At 41.1% G+C, this 22,046-nt stretch overlaps 1 protein-coding gene across 3 annotated transcripts in view; it reads left to right on the top strand.

Moving 5' to 3' along the window:
* SLC41A2 (solute carrier family 41 member 2) overlaps positions 1-22,046 on the top strand; it is a 100,628-nt gene that overhangs the window by 17,941 nt on the left and 60,641 nt on the right. For 2 of the 3 annotated variants that reach the window (XM_073651553.1, XM_073651555.1), the window contains exons 2-6: positions 3,310-3,872; positions 6,917-7,024; positions 17,162-17,233; positions 19,617-19,761; positions 21,538-21,684. In XM_073651553.1, the coding sequence (XP_073507654.1) occupies positions 3,360-3,872; positions 6,917-7,024; positions 17,162-17,233; positions 19,617-19,761; positions 21,538-21,684 (985 nt within the window). In that variant the 5' untranslated portion in view covers positions 3,310-3,359. Of the gene's footprint in view, positions 1-1,540; positions 1,686-3,309; positions 3,873-6,916; positions 7,025-17,161; positions 17,234-19,616; positions 19,762-21,537; positions 21,685-22,046 lie in introns of all 3 variants that reach the window. The other variant, XM_073651554.1, reaches the window with a different exon arrangement.

The following is a 22,046-nucleotide window of genomic DNA, read 5'->3' as shown; positions in this document are numbered from 1 at the left end:
TGCATGTGAAGAACACTTCACATCCGCTTGTCCCTGGCAGGAAAAACACATGTACAATCCGCATGTACAATCCGCATGTACAGTCCGCATGTACAATCCGCATGTACAATCCGCATGTACAATCCGCAGGCGTTTTTTCTGCCAGGGAGATGCAGAAACGCTCAGGAAAAATCCAGAGCATTTCTGCATCGTGGGCACATAGCCTAAGGAGAATATCTATGTGTGCAGAATTATTGGGTGGCTATTAGTGTACAGAATTGTTATGCAATAAATGAAAAACTTAAATTTTCCATCTCCATTGTTTATTTTCCTCTGTGAAAGTGAGAATAATAACCAAATAACTCAAAATGTACAAAAATACATTTTTCATATTTCAAAAAAATATCAGTAGCCAGACATCTTTTCAATAACAGTCATAAGTTCCATCCATGGAGTCTGTCAATTTCTTAATATGATGATAATCAACTTTTTGGGCAACATTAACCACAGCCTGCCAGACACTGTTCAGAGAGGTACTCATATATGTCCAAAGGAAGTAAAATGTCCATCCATCTGGGACATCAAGAGTCACTCTCATCTCATCAGTCCATAAAACCTTTGAAAAATCTGTCTTCAGATATCTTTTTGGCCCAATCTTGGGATAAATTGTGTCCTGACATGCATCTGGAGATGCACCGAATGTAAAGGGAGCAAAACGTGAATAGAATTTTATTTGGGTGCTTGTAGGAAGCTTCTTTGAGAACTAAAATGTGCTCTTTTGCTAACAGTGTTGTCACAGTCTTATTATAATATATATGAACTTGCTAAGGGAATATGTGGGTGCTGAATGGGGTGTATTCAGCGTCCATGCTTTGGACAGCAGCTGTAAATAAAACGCCTCTGTGTTCTCCAAGCTCCGTCTAAATATCCTAGAGATATGGAAGGGAGAACTGGAAGGGGATAAAAACATGGGCAAGCTGCAGAAAGTGTTTCGTTGTAGGGTGGCCAGGACATGTTCCCATGTGCTAGTAACTATAGGAAAGTCTACTTACTGCTCTGGAGAAAGTTCTGTACTCAATAAGATTAGTTAACCAATTCCTTGTACTATGCCAAAAGGTTGGGGCTAAATGGCAACGTTGGTCACATCACAGGTCAAAGATTGCTGTATGCTGGTCATGGTCACAGTACCTGATAGGTCACAAAGAGATCTCATCCACTTCCATTATATATACAGCGATCTTTGACTGTGCAACCTATGTTGCAGCCAAAGTCGCCTTGTAGCCCCAGCCTAGATGTTCAGCACAGACAGGTGGATCTTGGCAGGAACGCCTCAGGGATGGTAAGAGCTGATAAGAAGTCCTCTTAAAATGCCACAGCTGGTTTGATTCTGAGCTTTGGTTTTCGTCAGTTGGCACTTATTAAGCCTATCCCTCTTTCTAGTTCATCCGAAGTATTCAGGGGAAGGCGTAGCACTGTGTTGTAACATAACTTGGACTTTGGAAAATGATTCCTGTCATTGAGATGAGTTCCTTACAGACTGATAGAGGATTTGTTATTATAGGTCATGGGGAAATTGCTTATGTGGGTCCATTGAGTGCAAGGTTTCACTGTACTCCTTGCTGTACATGTGGCATATGCATTCTCTCTACTGGAGCACTTTAAAGTTTTCGGTAAGGCTTGTGGAACGTGCCGGCATTTATACCCAGGTAAGTGCCTTTTAGAGATGATCTTGTGTTCATGTCTCTGTTTACTACGTCTGTGGTTTTCTTTCTGCTTTTCTTATTTGTATTGTAGTTACTCCGCAAGATTAAAGTTGTACATTTATACCATACTGAAGGGACATACACCTCCTGCAATTACCACCTGACACCTACTTATATCCTCTCCTCCTAATTCCCTTACTATTTTTTTCTTTTTCTTTTTTTCTTCTCGTGGTGTCCACTAATTAAATATAGATTAATACATCTTTCTTTGTGTTTTTTGAGAACTTGTTTGAAAGCTGAAATAATTGGTCAAGGTCCATCCTAATGTTTTGATGTTTCCGTACGTCTTTACAACAAGCATAGTTGGTTGTGATCACTTTTGAGAATTCTAATAATTGAAATAAAAAACAAAAGCCGTATTGTTGGTGTCACACATCTATGTATCACGGTCCACGCACAGGCCATGATGTACGGACTGTCCGCTGGTCTCCTGACCCAAACTCAACAGCCTTTTAGGCATATAGGAGGCCGTTGAGTTGGGTCATGAGATCCTCGGCTGGTCTGTACATGGACCGTGATACATAGACCTGCCCAAATGTAAAAAAGAGTGCATAAATAAGACTGTTGTTTTTCATATTCTCCATCTGCAATCTATGCCTTGTTCAGATTTATTTGCTTTTATTGGAAACTTCCCTCTGATTACCCTTGTTATTTGTGCTCATCTCCAGTGTAGTTCTGTCTTTAGTAAACTTTAGATGTAATCATCCTTGATGTTCTTACATTGCATGTAGCACTTTCCTGTATACATCTTAGAATATATTTACAAAACGAGAATATGCAAAAAAACATAATCCAGGCAGAAAACGATTTACCAGAATTTTGCATAAAATTGACTTAAATTGTTTTTTTAATTGCATAATATTTGGTCTCTCACTTCTTTTTTTTTTAAAGAATGAGAAGTTTGTATAAAAAGAGAATAACTGTATATTTAGGCTGTGTTCACACACAGCGTTTTGTGTTCGTTTTTCTGCAGCCAAAACCTGCTCTTTAGGCAGTAAAATGCTGTGTTCAAAATACAGTTTTTGAGGCATTTTTGCTTCGCTTTTTTTTTCGAAGATTGAATGTGAAATTTGTCTGTAGTACATGTTTAATAAAGTTAGTTTTTATTCATCAAAAACACAGAAAAACACGTTTGTGCACTTTATAATTGTTTTTTAGGGGTAATAAATATGAAAGCGTTGACATGATACAGATTTAAAAAAAAACGCTGCAGTTTTAAAATTCTGTCAGGAGAAAAAAGAACAACTGTAGAGGAAACATTATTGACTGAGAAGTGTTAGTGAGAGACGGATCTATGGAATATATTGGAAATACTGCGTCTGGACTATCAATGTCCTCACATCTATAGGCATCTAGTCTATAGACTCCAGTACCCTGAAAATGATTGTCAAAAAACCTCATTTAGTTGTCTTCTTATGTTCATCTAGTGAAATGGTGAAAGCCAATATTTGGTTATGTGCCCCAGGTTACAGCACATGTTGCACTGATGAAGCCTGTGCAGAATGCAGGCATATGGACTTACTGTGTAACTTTGCACATGTAAAAGGGTCTTCTTGTGTTTTTCTAGGAGCCAGTCCAAGAGGATTTCTCTCTTCCTGAAAGAGCACATACAGCAGAATGAGTGACAGCCATGGGCGTCCTTATAACATATTCACAAATACGGAGCCAGTAGACTGGAATGTTAGCTTGAAACCAATTCAGTCTGACAAGTTCTTAACTCTTCTCTTGAGCATGGTTCCACTAATGTGCCACAAAGGCCAGGAAGACAGACTGAAGAAAATCAATGGCTTGTCACCATCAGGACATGGTTTTAACCTCCGAGCTGACCAGCATCTTGAGTATCATCACTTCTCTGAGCCGAGCTATCTTGGAAATGGCCCACACTGCTCGAATATTTGCAGTACAAGCTATGACTCCTATGATTACTGTGACGGGAGGGATGCCTCGGAAACGGATACAATGTTGCAGGATGGTAGGAATCCTGGAGATGGGGACACTGACGCCCTTCTTGAGGGGGGCAAAAAACTGCCAAAAGAATCTAGCTCTACGATGGCCCTCCAAATACTTGTGCCATTCCTGCTAGCAGGGTTCGGAACGGTGTCAGCTGGAATGGTTCTAGACATTGTACAGGTCTGTATATAAATGGTTTTTAATCGTCATGTATTTATATATGAAACCATGAAGAATTTACTAGAGCATAAACTGGAATGTTTCTCTTTACCGGTATTTACTACATTTTACTGAATTGACTATAATATGCCAAGAATCAATAGACTATGATATTTCTTTAGGATTATGTAATTTATTTTCAATAATTTTTCCGGTTGGTGAATGTTTGACATTTTTGTCAAAGGGTATTCCAACTAGGTGCTACCTAACTTGTAGTAGATCGGTTGGAGACCAGGTCGTAAGACCACCACCGATCGCTTAGAAGCTGGTCAGCAGGTAGAAGCACAGAGTGAGGTACGGGCTCAATAGAAAATGGAAAGTTTGAGTACTCCGATCCGATGTCTGATTCCCAAGAAATCCATGTTTTTCTTAATATGTAAATGAGCTGTTAAGATCTATGGGCCAGACACGGATCTCCCCAAGAGTCTACCTCCAGAGATTATGCAAAATGAAATTGAGCATTACCAGTGTGAGACATGTAATAACTGACAGTCCGCTTTCCTGATCTAAATGTCTCACACTGATAACGTCCCCTTTCATTTAAAATAAGCCCTGGAAGGAAATTCTCAGGGAGATATTTGTCCAGCCCATAGATCTTAAAGGGAACCTGTCATGTGAAAAAAACGCTATTAACCTGCAGATATCGGGTTATTTTCCAGTTTAATAGCATTCTGATCTTGCCCGGCGCCTGCACTTTGATCCTCGCTGCCGGTAGGGAATGTACTTTATTCCTCCCGGCGGTGTTCGGTGTTCAGTCACGGGTGCGGTGCAGGCGCGGGTTCAGTCACTACTCAGTGTATAGAAAGCGGTGGCTGTATCCGCACCCCCAACACTGACTGACAGCAGCTCAGCATTTGATATATGTTTTTAAAATAATGGAATAAAAGTTTTGTATTTTATTGTAAGTGCTGGATCAACCTCTATTTGCTATTTCAGCATTAGAGTCTGCTGTCAGTCAGTGCCGGGGGGCCGGTTACAGCTGCTCCTCTCTATACACAGAGCAGTGACTGAAGCCGCCCCTGTGACTGAAAGCTGAACACTGCCGGGAATAAAGTTAATTTCCTCTCGTCTGCAGGGCTCTAAGTGCGGGCACCGGGCAGGTTCAAAACGCTATTAACCTGCAGATTAACCCCATATCTGTAAGTTAATAGTGTTTTTTCATGTGACAGGTTCCCTTTTAAAAGCTCATTTACATATTAAAACACGGATTTCTCTGGAATAAAACATCAGTTTTATCAAGGTATTATTTTATTCCGCTTCCTATAACCTGCATGCCAATATAGATGGCTTAGGTTGATCCTACTGACAGATTCCCTTTAAGGACTGTTTATAATGGGCTAATATTGTTTCAGTTTGTTTGTAATAATTATTTCCAGTGTTAGTATATGTAAAGATCAATGGTAAAAAGTTAAAGGGATTGTCACGGCCTAGAATATAAGGGACTACTATTTTTCCCCCAGAAACAGGTTGTGTCTGGTATTGCAGTTCATCTCCATGCATTTAATCTGTCAGTCGATTCATGCTGCCCAAACCGCGTGCAGTATAAATCAGAGCTGATTACGGTATGTTTTTCTCTGAAATGTTCTGGTATTTGAAAGAAAACCTAGTTTAAAGATCCTGCACCACTCTGGCTGATTTACAGGTCTCTCACTATGTGCACACATGGGAGAGACCTATCAAACAACTAGACCGGTGCAGGGGGAAGGCAGCTAGTGTCATGTCTGCCTTTGGTCCCCGGCCAGATCTTTACACTTGACACTATAAGGCCTCATTCACACATCAGTATTTTTGCATCAGTATTTCATCAGTATTTGTATGCCAAAACCAGAAGTTTCTCCAAAACACAGAACAGGTGTTGATTTTTTAATTATAATTTTTCCCTGTAAGTTCCACTCCTGGGTTTGGTGTACAAACACTGCAAATTTACTGACGTGTGTGTGAATGAGGCCTAAAGCTGGAGCGTTTCAGAGAGAAACATACTTGGCAGCAGTGGTGGATCCAGGTTCTGATCCATTCTGTCTGTGGTTTGGCCAGCATGAGGAACTTACAAGTTCCCTTTAATTGGGTGAGCTACAACACCAGACACCTCCCATGGACAGACATGGTGCGGTTTCTGGGAAACAGCAGTTCCCTCTTAATCCATTTAATCTAAGTCTTAGGCTATGTGCCCACATTGCGGAAATGAAGCAGAAAATTTCTGCTTCATTTCCGCATGTCCTCTCCCGGAAAAACGCATGCGGAATTCCGCAAGCGTTTATCGAGCGTTTATTGTGCGTTTTTCACGCGTTTTCGACATGCGGAATTGCCTTGCGTTTTTTATTGCATTGTATAAGGCAATTCCGCTTGCGGAAACGCAAAGTTAATGAACATGCTGCGGATTTTTGAACGCAGCATAAACGCTGCGGAAAAATCCGCAGCATGGGCATAGAACTTGCGGATTCTCATTGGGGACCATGGGATGCAGATTACCAAGCGTTTTACAAGTGTTTCTGCTGCAGAAAGTCCACAGCAAATACGCTTGTAATCCGCAACGTGGGCACACAGCCTTAGTTAATGATATCTTTTCTTATCTAAAAATTGTTACTTTTGTTGGTCAGACCTGTAATTTCGATTTGTAGAATTACTGCTATGATTGCAACTTATCCCAGACTTGCTGTAACCTGAATAATAATAATAAAAAAAAAGTTATTATGTAAAAACTTCACAATGCGGCCCTCCATGTTGTAAACTGCAGCACTGCTTCTTCTGTCTCCCTGTTAGATATAAGATCCCATCATAAGTATGACTGTGATTTTCTACACAGTAATGATAGATGATCGTAAGAAAAATGCTTATCGGATAGCTTCTGCACATAGACTTGGGTGACTGTGCCTGAGTAGAGCGACATATCATTGATGTGCTTTACATTCGATACTTGTGTTTTATTCTTATTTTCTTAGAATTCTTTTCTGTTATAAAAAAAATGAAATGATAACCACGTCTTTATATTTTTGTTCTTCCAATAGCATTGGGAGGTGTTTAAAAATCTTACAGAAGTGTTCATCTTGGTTCCTGCATTGCTGGGCCTGAAAGGAAACCTTGAAATGACATTAGCATCCAGACTCTCGACTGCAGTGAGTGAATTTATTTTAAACGTACTATGAAACCTATGGCGTTAAAGACTACCTGTGGCCAGGTCAGAAGTGGGCAGTGTTTGCTCATATTTTATTCCTGTTGCTCCCCTTATTATTCCGATTTTTCCTTTACATCCACCATACGGTTCCAGAGATATGGGTCTTTTTATTTAGTGCTATTTTGTATTGTCTTTACCAAGGGGGAGTGCTGACAGAACAGCCTAAAGACATGCCCCAATAATCCCCATGAGCTACACCCCCCTTTTAAAGACCATACAAATTCTCTAATTTAAAAGGCCCCTATATCTGGAATTGTATTATGGATTAAAAAAAAGAAATGGCATACTCAGGGTAGTAGCAGAGAGAAAATAGGTGCCAAACTTTATCTGGTGAAAAGTCGTAAATCTCAGACCTACAGTTCCTATAGGCAGTAGTCATCTTCTAACTTTTCAAATGCAGTCTTGATGTTGAAATACCTACACTCATAGTCATCTTAAAGGGGTTGTCCCGCCTTAGAGTACAAGTCACGTAGAGAGACTGCAGACTTGTGAATCTGCACATCGCGCGCTGTCAGGATTCTCCGGTGTCGGGAGCAGCAGGCATGTTACCGCAAGTATATGATTTGCAGTCACTTGCCAACTAGACGTGTGTGACCTTGCTCAATGAGTATATTAAATGAGGCCGGACACGTCTAGTTGGAATGTACCGGAAGTATGCAAATCGCATACTTGAGGTCACATGGACGCCCTCTCACAGCACCTGCCCAGGAGAATCATCAGTGCACACTGTGAGGATTCACAAGTCTGCAAAATTCAGAAAAGTGAATGAGGTTTTAGGGTCTGTTCACATTACGATTTAGAACACACTCAGTGCTTCCTTGTTGAAGCCAAATTGTCCTATTGGGACCGTATATGGCAGTATTATATATACTGTATAGAAGAATGTCTGATTTGGCTATTATCCTAAGTCAGGCATGTCCAAAGTCCGGCCCGCGGGCCATTTGCGGCCCGCGGTCCGGACTAATAAGGCCCCCAGGTATCCAGCAGCATGTACCTTGCGGCCGCTGCCGCTCTCGTCGCCACCGCCGCTCAGTACTCCGGCGCAGGGAGAAGAGCCGAAATCTCGGACATCGCGAGATTTCGGCTTTCCTTCTCCCTGCGCCGGAGTACTGAGCGGCGGCAACCGGCCAGCCAAGATCTCGCGACGTGCGAGATCTCCAGCCCCCAGGGGTTGTAAGACGTTCAGAGGTCAGATAGGCTGAAGACCTCAGCTTAGTTGTGTAAAATTATATAAATAATATATATATTAAGTTATATAAGTCCCTGCGCCACCTTACACCTCCAGAAAGGTTAGGCCAGCAGGGCTCTCACACAAGCTTGTGGTAGCAAGCTGTCATACCCTTCATTAACCCCTGACTGCCTGTCACTGTGCTATAATTCCATTATCTGATGTGCGACTGTTGCACAGCTTGCTATTCTCTGCCTGTGTTATAAAGCATATAGCAGTATCTTATTTTTGCTGTTCCACCCTCTGCGCCTTTTAATCTCTCCCCTTCTGGCCAATTTTTATAATGGCAACTACAAATAAGAAACGAAAAGTTGACAGTGAGGGCCGCCGCTTCCAGGACAAGTGGAAAGTAGAATATTTTTTCACTGAAATAAAGAATCACTGTGTTTGTCTGATATGCCAAGAGACCGTTGCTGTTTATAAAGAATTTAATGTCAAGCGACACTATCAGACGAGACATAGCACATACGACAAGCTAACAGGGCACGACCGAAGTGAAAAGTATAAGCAACTTGAAGCTGTTTTATTGTCACAACAGCGATTTTTTACAAGAGCCCGTGAGTCAAATGAAAATGCCACAAAGGCGAGCTATGAGGTGGCAGCGTTAATTGCTAAAAATTGCAAATCTTTTGCAGAGGGTGACTTTATCAAAGAATGTGTTATGAAAATGGTAGAGAATGTCTGTCCCGAGAAGAAGCAAGAGTTTTCCAACATTTGCCTGGCTCGTAACACTGTAGCACGGAGAATTGAAGAAATTTCATCGGATATTAAGAGACAGTTAATGTCAAAAGGAGCTGATTTTGACTTCTTTTCAATAGCCTGTGATGAAAGCACGGACCTATCTGACACGGCTCAGTTGCTGATTTTTTTAAGAGGGGTGGACGATGAAATGAATGTGACTGAAGAGCTACTTGACCTCCAGAGCCTCAAGGATCAAACAAGAGGGAAAGATTTATTTGATTCTGTTAGTTCTGCCATAGATGACATGAAACTGCCTTGGAACAAAGTTACTGGGATTATTACTGATGGGGCACCTGCCATGACTGGTGAACGAAGTGGATTATCAACCCTAATCTGTAACAAGGTGAGCGAAGAAGGAGGCAAAGCTATTAAACTTCATTGCATCATTCATCAACAAGTTCTCTGTGCTAAACATCTCCAATATGATCATGTTATGAAACCGGTACTAAAGACCATTAATTTTATCCGCTCTAAAGCCCTGTGCCACCGCCAGTTTAAACAGTTTCTACTGGATATCCAGGCTGAATATGAAGATGTTTCATATCATAACGATGTAAGATGGCTCAGTCGGGGGTCTGCACTGCAACGTTTCTACTCTCTCAGAAAGGAAATAGGAGAATTCTTGGAAACAAAGGGACAAACGATGCGAGAACTATCTGATCCAATTTGGCTGGCTGATTTGGGGTTTCTAGTCGACCTAACAAAGCATCTGAATGTACTGAACATGAATCTTCAGGGCAAAGATGCAGCGGTGAACCAACTTTATTCACACCTCAAAGCCTTTGGAACAAAGCTGCAACTTTTCCTAAGGCAGTTGTCACAAACACCGCCCAATACCATCCATTTTTCAGCGCTACAGGAAATAATTAACAGTTTTCCACAGGATGATATCCATGCGCAAATAAGCAGGTATGCAGCAGACATCACATCTCTGGCTGGGGAGTTTCAACGGCGCTTTCAAGATTTTGCAGCTATTGAAAAGGAGATCAGCATTTTCTCCTCTCCATTCTCTGTTGACCCCGACAATGCTCCTGATCAGTTGCAGCTCGAGCTCATTGAGCTACATTGTGACAGCGAGTTACGCAGTCGTCATCAACAGCTCTCTCTTGTTAACTTTTACCGCCAACTGGATAAGAGCCGGTTTCAAGAGATTCGAACATTGGCTAAGAAAACCCTGAGCTTGTTTGGCTCAACATATTTGTGTGAGAAGACATTCTCTGTTATGAACTTTAACAAGAACCGCGTGAGGACAAGACTAAGTGACTCTCACCTGCGTGACATTTTGCGCATCAAAACCACGGCCATTGAACCAGACCTAGTCTATGTGCTGCAGTCCAGATCCCAGTTTCACCCTTCACATTAGTGCAGGCTAGTTTCTTTTTTTTAATTGAGATTAATATGTTGTAAAATCTCAATTAATGTCAGTTGGATAGACAGTTATATATTTGAACACATGTATACTTGCTGTTATGTTCCTGTTCACATTTTTTGAACTTATAAGTTGACAGACAACCTTACATTACTTTGTGTAATGTACTTTAAAATGTTCCTGAGATATCTCAGTTTCCTGTTTTTATTATATTAAAGGGGTTGTCCAAGTTCTGAACCCAGACATACCCCCTTTTTCACCCAGGCAGCCCCCCTGCCATGGGCATCAAAGCATCTCATGCTCCGATGTGCTCCCTTGCCCTGTGCTATTTACAATGACACACTGCCGGTAGGAGGCTTCACCGGCTCTAATGTGCAGGCTTTAGCGCTGCTCTAGCTGGTTTACTGGTGATAAAGCCCGCCCATCAGTGCCGGTGACGTCACTGGGCTTTCTGCCAGCCCCGTGGAGAGCCGGGTATGTCACTAGAACTCCAGAAAATGCCTTTCCTCTGCGCAATTTAGTGCAGGGCAAAAGTAGGACATTGGAGCATAAACTGCTTCGATGCTCAAGTCGGGGAGGGGCTTCCTGGGTGAGAATGGGGGTATGTCTGGGTTAACCCCTTTAAGGCAGATTGATTAAACACCTGTTTAGATTTGTCATCCAAGTCACAAAATAAAAAGTATGCCGTTTTCAATAAACTTTGCAAAAAAAGTTTATTTGCATTCATTTTAATGGTCCAAAGAATGTCAAGCAAAATGATCGGCCCTCGCACATGTTCACTTCATCAAATTTGGCACTCTTAGAAAAAAGTTTGGACACCCCTGTCCTAAGTCATACTGCAAGACACGTTAAAGGGTCGATTGTGACTTGTAGAATTGCTGCTTCCAGTAGGTGGCGCTATAGAGTTCAAGTCCTTTTTTTTCTCTGAATAGGCAATTTGCATATACCTTTTTATGCATAGGCACCCAGTATAATAAAAGCCTATACAGCGTAATGTACTTTTTAGACACAGATGTCTTTGAACAACATATGTGGCTGTATGCCTATACAGTGGCATCCAAGAGCGGTATACATCTGGAAATCCCTTTATATTAAGTCTGAGCAGAGATGACGTGTCAGTCCGGCCATTCCAGAACACTGATTTGTGCAAGGTCGCACTGACAAAGGCAGATAGATATCCAATGCTAACACAATGTTATTCATGTCTAACCGGATCCCGACAAAATGTTATTTGTGCAGCTTTTTTTTTATGTAGCCGAAACATATCACCCAGAAAATCAATGGTAAAATTAATTGCTTTCAGGTGGCAAATGCTGGCCGGCTCATTTCTCTCCTTAATGTCTGTTCGCCCTATCTTAGCGACAAAGCTTTACTTTAGGATGTGGAGGCTGGAGGTAATGGCTTATGGATGGTAGATGAAAGCGTACACTGTTATACAAAGGGCTCGACGTTACATAATCGATAAGCTTCCTGCAAAATGGTGTCAGGACATCCCATAATTACCTGGGAATGCGGTCACACAAATGATGGTATAGAATGGAATATCAGATTTTATGTATGGCGCTCTTCAGGGTTGCTGTGCTCTGCTCGGGGGGGGGGGGTTGGTGGAAAGTCATTCAGCTTAACATTAAAGAAACTCTCCCATTAATAATTTTCTTCATTAAATATGTGTGTTGTGTTAGTGTATAAAAGGGGTTTTCCACTATTTGGACACTATATTTTCAATCCTCATGTTTCCCCCTTTCAAAATAACACTTCTACTCCTCTCTGGTGCCGGCGCCACTCCAGCGGTGTCGGTACTATCTCTCCTGGCGAGAGAGTGTGACTTCATGCGTACACTTCTGCCAATCAGTGGCCGCTTCTCTCCCCGCCTTCAAACAAATCGCTTACATCTGGAGAAAGTGAGCGCTGCTGCAGTCTGTCTTTTTCCAGATGTATGTGTTACGTCCAAAGGCAAGGAGAGTGAAGCCAGCGCTGATTGGCCGCAGGGTTTGCGTGACATCACACTGTTAGTTGATCGCCGGGAGAGAGTGCTGACACCGCTGGAACGGCGCCGGCACCAGATATGTTTGATTGATTTTGATTGAGAAGGGGTGGTTTGTGTAGTGGACAACCTCTTAAATATACTCTCCTACCGCCACCAGTGCTGTTCTTTTCCACTTCTCAGTGATGTCCCCGCAATTCAGACTTGCCCACTCGCTCTATGCGTGAGCCAGAAGTCTTTTTTTTACATTGTAAGCCTATGGGCCCTCTTTCTGGCACACCATAGGCTTACACTGTAAAAGTCATTTCCGGGTCTTGAATAGCCCATAAAGTGACCCGGAGAGTCTGCAAATCGGTATATATTAATACAATCACACTACATTATATGCATATATACACACATTTAATGAAGAAAAATATTCATGTGAGTGATTCTTTAAAGACTACACTTTTTTTTTTGAGAAAACACTTTTTATACCTATTTAATGAGATCATTTTATGTTTACTCCTCTGTTATCAGCCAGTTGCTTTTCAGTGAATCTGTGTAGAATTGTAAGATCTCCAATGTTTTGCTATAGTAAAACCACTAAATATTTTCCTACTCCTAACACAGCTTTGTCCTCGCCTCTTACCCAAAGGACCTACTTCGAAAGGCCAAAGTGATCCAGTGCTAAGTTCTGGCCCACATTTGTTTGGTTACTCTTTACTGACTGCCTTGGAACAAAAATGAGAGGGCTCGCTTTTGTTGTCTCCTGTTAGCCTAAGTAACCTATGTTCACACAAAGTTTTAGAGCCGGACCAATCTGGCGATTTTTCCAAGCAGAAACCACTTCAGAAACTCCTCCCTTTTTGACTAGTTTTTCCTTTTCTAAAGGTATGTTTACACTAATTTTTTTTTCTGAGGAGTTATGGAGCAGAAATTGAGCAGAAACTCTCCAAATACTCCCCCAAAACTCATAATTCTTCAAAAGCTTTGAGTTTCCTTTCCAAAAAGTCAGCAAAAAGACTAGCTGTGTACATACCCTAAACGCAGATTTGAAAAGTTTTTCCTGAAGCATTTTTTTTTTTTTGCAACCTTTTGGATACTGCCTAGTTTTGAGCTGATTCAATCAGGATCAACCTCAAAGAAGTGATATGCTCTCCTCCCCCCTTCTGAGGCATTTTTCAATGGCTCTTTAGAAAAACAAAGAAAACCTTCAAACGCCTCATATCAACAGCAAAGTAGATTTCCCATCTGAATTAATATGAATAGTTCCTTAAAGGGAATCTGTCACCCCCTGGGACTTATCTGACCTACTATTATGAGGCATACAGGTGATAGAAATGTAAATCTATAACTACCTGTATGCCTCATATTAGAGGTCTTGTTATTGTGAAATTGCTTTTTATTATTGGTGAACCCAACACAGTATGATGTCGCAACTGTAATCCCCACAAAGCCATCCATACAGTATACTGGGCCCGACCTAGTCCTCCATACAGAATAGGCCACCTCATAGTTCTCCATACAGTATACTGGGACCCACATAGTCCTCCATACAGTATAATGGGCCCCACATAGTCCTCCATACAGTATAATGGGCCACCTCATAGTCCTTAGTACAGTATAATGGACCCCACATAGTCCTCCATACAGTATAATAGGCCTCACATAGTCCTCCATACAGTATAATAGGCCTCACATAGTCCTCCATAAAGTATAATGGACCCCACATAGTTTTCCACACAGTATAATGGGCCCCACATAGTCCTCCATACAGAATGGGCCCCACATAGTCCCCCATACAGAATAATGGGTGCCACATGGTCCTCCATACAGTATAATGGGCCCCACATAGTCCTCCATACAGTATAATGAGCCCCACATAGTCCACCATACAGGGCCCCACATAGTCCACCATACAGGGCCCCACATAGTCCACCATACAGAATAATGGGCCCCACATAGTCCTCCATACAGAATAATGAACCCCACATAGTCCTCCATACAGAATAATGGCCCCACATAGCTTTCCATTCAGTATAATGAGCCCCACATAGTCCTCCATACAGTATAATGGGCCCCACATAGTCCACCATACAGTATAATGGGCCCCACATAGTCCTCCATACAGAATAATGGGCCACACATAGTCCTCCATACAGAATAATGGGCCCCACAAAGTCCTCCATACAGTATAATGGCCCTACATAGTTCTCCATACAGTATAATGGCCCCACATAGTCCTCCATGCAGTATAATGAGCCCCACATAGTCCTCCATACAGTATAATGGCCCCACATAGCTTTCCATTCAGTATAATGACCCCACATAGTCCACCATACAGTATAATGGCCCCACATGGTCCACCGTACAGTATAATGGGCCCCACATAGTCCCCAGCTCCACAGGCCAAATATAATTACCCTGAGGGCCAGATTTTCCTGCGGGCCAGAGTTTTACATGTGTACCTTAGAACACTGTTGGAAATATACAGTACAGACCAAAGGTTTGGACACACCTTCTCATTTAAAGATTTTTCTGTATTTTCATGACTATGAAAATTGTACATTCACACTGAAGGCATCAAAACTATGAATTAACACATGTGGAATTATATAGTTAACAAAAAAGTGTGAAACAACTGAAAATATGTCCTATATTCTAGGTTCTTCAAAGTAGCCACCTTTTGCTTTGATGACTGCTTTGCACACTCTTGGCATTCTCTTGATGAGCTTCAAGAGGTAGTCACCGGAAATGGTCTTCCAACAATCTTGAAGGATTTCCCAGAGATGCTTAGCACTTGTTGGCACTTTTGCCTTCACTCTGCGGTCCAGCTCACCCCAAACCATCTCGATTGGGTTCAGGTCTGGTGACTGTGGAGGCCAGGTCATCTGGCGTAGCACCCCATCACTCTCCTCCTTGGTCAAATAGCCCTTACACAGCCTGGAGGTGTGTTTGGGGTCATTGTCCTGTTGAAAAATAAATGATGGTCCAACTAAACGCAAACCGGATTGAATAGCATGCCGCTGCAAGATGCTGTGGTAGCCATGCTGGTTCAGTATGCCTTCAATTTTGAATAAATCCCAACAGTGTCACCAGCAAAGCACGTCCACACCATCACACCTCCTACTCCATGCTTCACGGTGGGAACCAGGCATGTAGAGTCCATCCGTTCACCTTTTCAAATTTGGACTCATCAGACCAAAGCACAGATTTCCACTGGTCTAATGTCCATTCCTTGTGCTCTTTAGCCCAAACAAGTCTCTTCTGCTTGTTGCCTGTCCTTAGCAGTGGTTTCTTAGCAGCTATTTTACCATGAAGGCCTGCTGCACAAAGTCTCCTCTTAACAGTTGTTGTAGAGATGTGTCTGCTGCTAGAACTCTGTGTGGCATTGACCTGGTCTCTAATCTGATCTGCTGTTAACCTGCGATTTCTGAGGCTGGTGACTCGGATAAACTTATCCTCAGAAGCAGAGGTGACTCTTGGTCTTCCTTTCCTGGGGCGGTCCTCATGTGAGCCAGTTTCTTTGTAGCACTTGATGGTTTTTGCAACTGCACTTGGGCAAACATTCAAAGTTTGCCCAATTTTTCGGACTGACTGACCTTCATTTCTTAAAGTAATGATGGCCACTCGTTTTTCTTTACTTAGCTGCTTTTTTCTTGCCATAATACAAATTCTAGCAGTCTATTCAGTAGGACTATCAGCGGTGTATCCACCAGACTTCTGCACAACACAACTGATGGTCCCAACCCCATTTATAAGGCAAGAAATACCACTTATTAAACCTGACAGGGCACACCTGTGAAGTGAAAACCATTTCCGGTGACTACCTCTTGAAGCTCATCAAGAGAATGCCAAGAGTATGCAAAGCAGTCATCAAAGCAAAAGGTGGTTACTTTGAAGAACCTAGAATATAAGACATATTTTCAGTTGTTTCACACTTTTTTGTTAAGTATATAATTCCACATGTGTTAATTCATAGTTTTGATGCCTTCAGTGTGAGTGTACAATTTTCAAAGTCATGAAAATACAGAAAAATCTTTAAATGAGAAGGTGTGTCCAAACTTTTGGTCTGTACTGTATACAGATATATGGTATATGAGAGGTAGATGTATGACCAATGTATAACATCACGCGCAGCTGTAAACAGGTGTAAATTTAGATAAATCTATGCAATTTCCTTTCTTAGTTAGCAAATGTGGCCTAAATACATCTCCTTTAGTTCCCACTTTTCTTCTGTCTTCAGATTTGTTTAGTGCATAGACATTTTGGCTCCGCTCATGATACAACTTTAGAAAGCTCACATCTTACACTAAAACAAGTGTTAACAATGTGGCCCATTGAGGGCTAATGTTTGTCCTTCAGACTACACTATAAATTCCCTCTAGTTGGTGTTTTACAAACTACACAATATAACTAGGTATGTTTTATTAGACCGTTTAGGGTTAATTTGGCAATTCTGTTTTGGATATGTGTTCCTCTTGTTGTATTATTAATAGTATTGTTGTTATTTTATATTTATTTCTTTTCACCATTATTTATCAGAATTTTTGGAATATGGGGAAATAAAAAGAAACCTTTATAATTGATAAGAAATATGTAGTAGAGACTTCAGATTTTCTGAACAAGCAGAGAAGCGACTGCTCACATCGGTCAGGTTCCTGTAATTACCCAAATTTCTGTAAGCCCCATTTATATGGATAGGACAGTAACAAATCTGTTGATACATCCGTGTATTGATGAAGGTGATGACATGTCTGTGTTTTTATTTTAGGTCAATGTTGGGAAGATGGATTCTCCTATAGAGAAGTGGAATCTTATAATTGGTAATTTGGCTTTAAAACAGGTAATAAATCATCTGTTAGTCCATGTATTTACCACTACCCTAATAGTTTTTCATCTTATTATTTCAGATCACAATTTACTTGCTCAGTCTTTCAGTATTAGAATACTGGTGGATCTTACTTTATGGATATATACTGAATTTATTTCTATTTTCAAGATCCACCAACATATTATTTAATCTCTTTTGCTCTTAAAGTGATTGCATAGTATAAAACTATATATGTACTGTGCTAAGCAGTCCTACAGCCCACCACCTACTGTTAAAAAGTCAGTGTTTAAACATGTATGTGAGAAAATGCTAAGCAGTGTCATCAGTTTTTGGTCCGTGTGTCCATTTTTACCATCAAGGTTTTGGATCATTGTGTGTCATCAGTGTATGGTCAGTGTGTCTGTTTTTACCATCAGTGTGTCATCCCTGTGTCTGTTTTTACCATCCGTGTGTCATCAGTGTGTGGTCCGTGTGTCCGTTTTTACCATCCGTGTGTCATCAGTGTATGATCAGTGTGTCTGTTTTTACCATCAGGGTGTCCATCAGTGTATGGCCCGTGTGTCTGTTTTTACCATCAGGGTGTCCATCAGTGTATGGCCCGTGTGTCAGTTTTTACCATCAGGGTGTCCATCAGTGTATGGCCCGTGTGTCAGTTTTTACCATCAGGGTGTCCATCAGTGTATGGCCCGTGTGTCAGTTTTTACCATCAGGGTGTCATCAGTGTATTTCACAGATAGGAGAAGGTAATATACTTATCTATCTTTGCAATGTTAAATAAGGACAGCACACGGATTTTACATGGATGCCATCTGTGTGCTGTACTTGGTTTTTCAGCGACCCATACACTTGTATTGGCACTTCTCATCTGTGATCCCAGAAATAAACAGACATGTCATGTCCCCAAGAGTTTTGAACGGACACACGGTCCTTGAAAAAACACAGATATGTGACTTACAATACATACCCATTATAATCTATGATGTATCTTTAAAAAAAAAACACGAATACAACATGTGCGTGCAACACAGACGTCTGAATGAAGCCTAAAGGAGTAGATTTAAATCTAGGATATGCCAACATTATAAAATGTGGGGCCTGACATCTAGGATTCCCACCAATCCTGAGAATAAACATGCCAGCTTTTTATGATCATTGGGGGTTCTCTTAAAATTCTCACTGATCCTGAGAATGGAGCCGACATTTTGTGATCAATGATGGTCCAACCTCTAGGATTCCCACCAATCCTGAGACTAAAGGAGCCAACATTTTATGATTATTAGGAGACCAACATCTATGACTATCACCCATCACGAGAATAAAACTACCAATGTTTTATGATCATTAAGGTCCCACCAATCCTGATAATAATGGAGTCATAGTGCTGCATCCCCTTCTAGGTTTTCCCCTGCACAGCCCCATTTACTTACAATGAGCTGGTCTGCAATTTCTTATGTATTAGATAGCTGGGGTACTGCTGTCCAAAAAAATAGAGCGTGAAAGAGATGCATCACTACAGTAGCTGTGTATCCCCTTCATTATTAGGATCGGTGGGGTTCCCAGAGGTAATGCTTTCACCAATTATAAAGGTACGTATTCTAATGCTATGCTGTAACTTTACATGATGGAAATACTCCTTTGCATTTAAAGGGGTTTCCAGGACTTTCCAGTAGGGTACCCTTTATTTTTTACACAACTCTTGTGGATCAACCAATGCTGCACAGTCCTAGTCCCATGATTGTGAGCACCTCGACCCTTCATTGTGCCTATTGCCGGAGCTCGGATTCCCCACCAAGTAAACAATTATGGCCTATCCTAAAGGTGCATTTACACCCCCTACCAATGCTCATTTCCTGACAATCGTGCAGTGTAAACAGGCTGCTGATGACTATCATTGTTGAACTAACAAAATGATTGTTTATTGGGTGACTTGATCTTTTGGCTTGGTTAAAAGATCATCGTTCTCGGTAGCACACCATCCTGTAAACAGAGCCTGTGCTGCCGAGAATAATGGCAACCTGTTCACATAGAAATGATCAGTAATATATCTTTTTAATTCCTCCAGTCAGCTGGTGTAAACTCAGCTTTAGGCTACGTTATCAGTGTTTTCTGTATTAGAAAACTCCATTCAGGTCCAAAACTGAATAAGCTAAAGTTCAGATGATTAATATTAGGGGATAAGTCCATTACATCATAACCCCACCAAGTGTTACGGGATCTTCTGGAAACTGTAGAAATTAAAAAGATGACTTGTTTGGTTCTGTGTAAACCAGACCAGTAGCTTTATCAGGAATATTTCTTAAAAGAAATGAAATCTACAGCAGCCCTGTACCTGCAGAGATGAAATCACATTATCTGCTACCAGCAGGGCATGAACAGCTGTTTTCCCTTTCCGCAGGTACAGGCAACGGTAGTTGGCTTTTTGGCTGCCGTTGCAGCAGTTATATTGGGCTGGATTCCAGAGGGCAAATACCGCCTGGACCACGCCATACTTCTCTGCTCCAGCAGTGTGGTCACGGCCTTTATAGCCTCACTACTTCAAGGCAAGTATACAGCCAATCCGAATATTCTTATTGTATGCTAGCAGTAGAATGTCTATGTAATGATGTCCAATATGCCATCCTACATAGAGGAGCAGGGGCGTAACTAAAATAGGGGTAGCAGTTGCTATCGCACCCCGGCCATGGAGTCTAGAGGTCCCCAAAAAGTCCCTTTGGCCTATATAAAAAGATCAATGCTACTAAAGACTTGCAATAATTGGGGGCCCCATTGGAGCTTTTGCAATGGGGATCATGAGCTTCATGCTACGCCACTGAATAGAAGTATATAAAAAGGTTGGTATTTTAAAGTTGAACATGTAGAATTTTTGTGCCTTAACATAGCGGATATTTACATCCTGGGAACATGTTCAAGGAACGCTCTTACCAAACCTAATATGTCTACTATAAGGACTGAACCCTCCAAGTCATTCCCCGCCATCTCAGTCCCTGGTACCACATGTGAACAGTTACCCAGAGTGTTCCTTTAAAGAGGACTTGTCACCAGGTCAAAAATTGCTAGTTTATTCACTTATTGTATTGTTGCTGCTCCCCTATATATGCTGTGTTGGCTTTTTGTTGTTTTTTTTTTTTGTTTTTTTAAATCCGCCATACACTTCCAGGGAGTCTCCTTATAATAATAATAATAATAATAATAATTTTTATTTTTTATAGCGCCAACATATTCCGCAGCACTTTACAATTTTAGGGGGGACATTATACGGACAATACAGAATAAGCATATTTCATATTGAAAGGAGTGAGGGCCCTGCTCGCAAGCTTACAGTCTATGAGGAAATGGGGGAGACACAACAGTTAAAATGTACATATATTGTATAATGCAGCCTTGATATACTCTTTTATTTAGTGCTATTTTTTCTGGTCTTTACCTATGGGGCGTTGGTCATAGGAAGCTCTGGGGATGTGTATTTAGGCTGTTCTGCATTATCACCCCTACTTACTAATCCCTTAGTAAAGACCAGAAAATATAGGACTAAATAAAAAGTTCCATATTTCTGGAATCATATGGTACTACGATTCCAGAAATATGGTAAAAATAAAATAAAAAATACCAAAAAAACAAAAACGTAATACTCAGAAGCAGCAGAAATAAAATAAGAGCGAAAACTGGCCACTTCTGACCTGGTGGTAGTTCCGCTTTAATTTACTGATTATAGAGACCCTCTCCCACAACTATAATCTCATTCCCTGATCAGATAGTTGGCATTGGGTAAAGAAAATACAAGTCCCTTCTCACTAACTAATGGGTCGTCAGTTTCAGGAAATACATTCTCTATTACGGTATTAGGGCTATGTGAATTAGTAGGGGCACGTATGTTTGATGATCACGCACTTCTTATATTTGCCAGAGGGGAGAATAGCATTGATCTATAGGATCCAGCTTGTCAATACATGACACAGAAAACCTAGTGATTTCTAAACGCTGTTTCTGTTGTGGCACGCACGGCTGGGAAAGTGAACACTTGCTGCCAGATTATGTCTGAATGCTGGAGGTCACAGCGATGGGACTTTACAAGGTCACTTCATCTGTAAGGAAACAGAGTTGTGCAAAGTGAAAAACCTGTGCATTTAATGGGTATTACTCTAAATTTAATGCCAAAAATTAAAGTTTAAATGAAAAAACATCCCTTTCGTACATTAGTTAAAGTAAGGAATTATGTAGCCATTAACCTAAGTGATTTGGTAAATTAAGGTAATTAATATCGTTGTATGATCATTTTTGTTTGCATTATATAATAAAATAAATTTTTCTCACTTTAGGTATAATCATGGTAGGTGTGATTGTTGGGTCAAAGAAAACTGGAATAAACCCAGACAATGTTGCCACACCTATTGCTGCCAGCTTTGGCGATCTTATCACGCTTGCCATATTGGCATGGATCAGCCAAGGGCTTTACAATTGCATTGGTAAGATTAATTCAATTGCATTAAGTTGCATTAAAGTTTATAATACAATACAAGAAACATGTTTTTGAATACCCCCATACTTTATTTGCTTGACACTCATGAAATGATCTTTTTGCTGACTTCTCATGGCATCTGACAGATTTTTTGCATAGATGTATTAGCACACAAATTGGGAGACATTACTTGGTCATGCCACTGATCATGCCCTGCGGTCATTAGAGCAAATTACTAGTGTTGTTGTTAGCAAAGTACTGTGCCCATTTTTTACCTGAGGACTCCTTCTGGCACTTTTCAGACATCTGCTTGATCAGCCATAGGCTTTGATGGACTAACCATGCACCCTGTCAATGAAGTAAAGATGA

This window comes from Phyllobates terribilis, unplaced genomic scaffold, assembly GCF_046119375.1.
Source record: "Phyllobates terribilis strain yellow unplaced genomic scaffold, ASM4611937v1 Scaffold_11__3_contigs__length_659146591, whole genome shotgun sequence".
Taxonomy (NCBI): domain Eukaryota; kingdom Metazoa; phylum Chordata; class Amphibia; order Anura; family Dendrobatidae; genus Phyllobates; species Phyllobates terribilis.
This window is presented reverse-complemented; position numbering and strand designations above follow the sequence as displayed.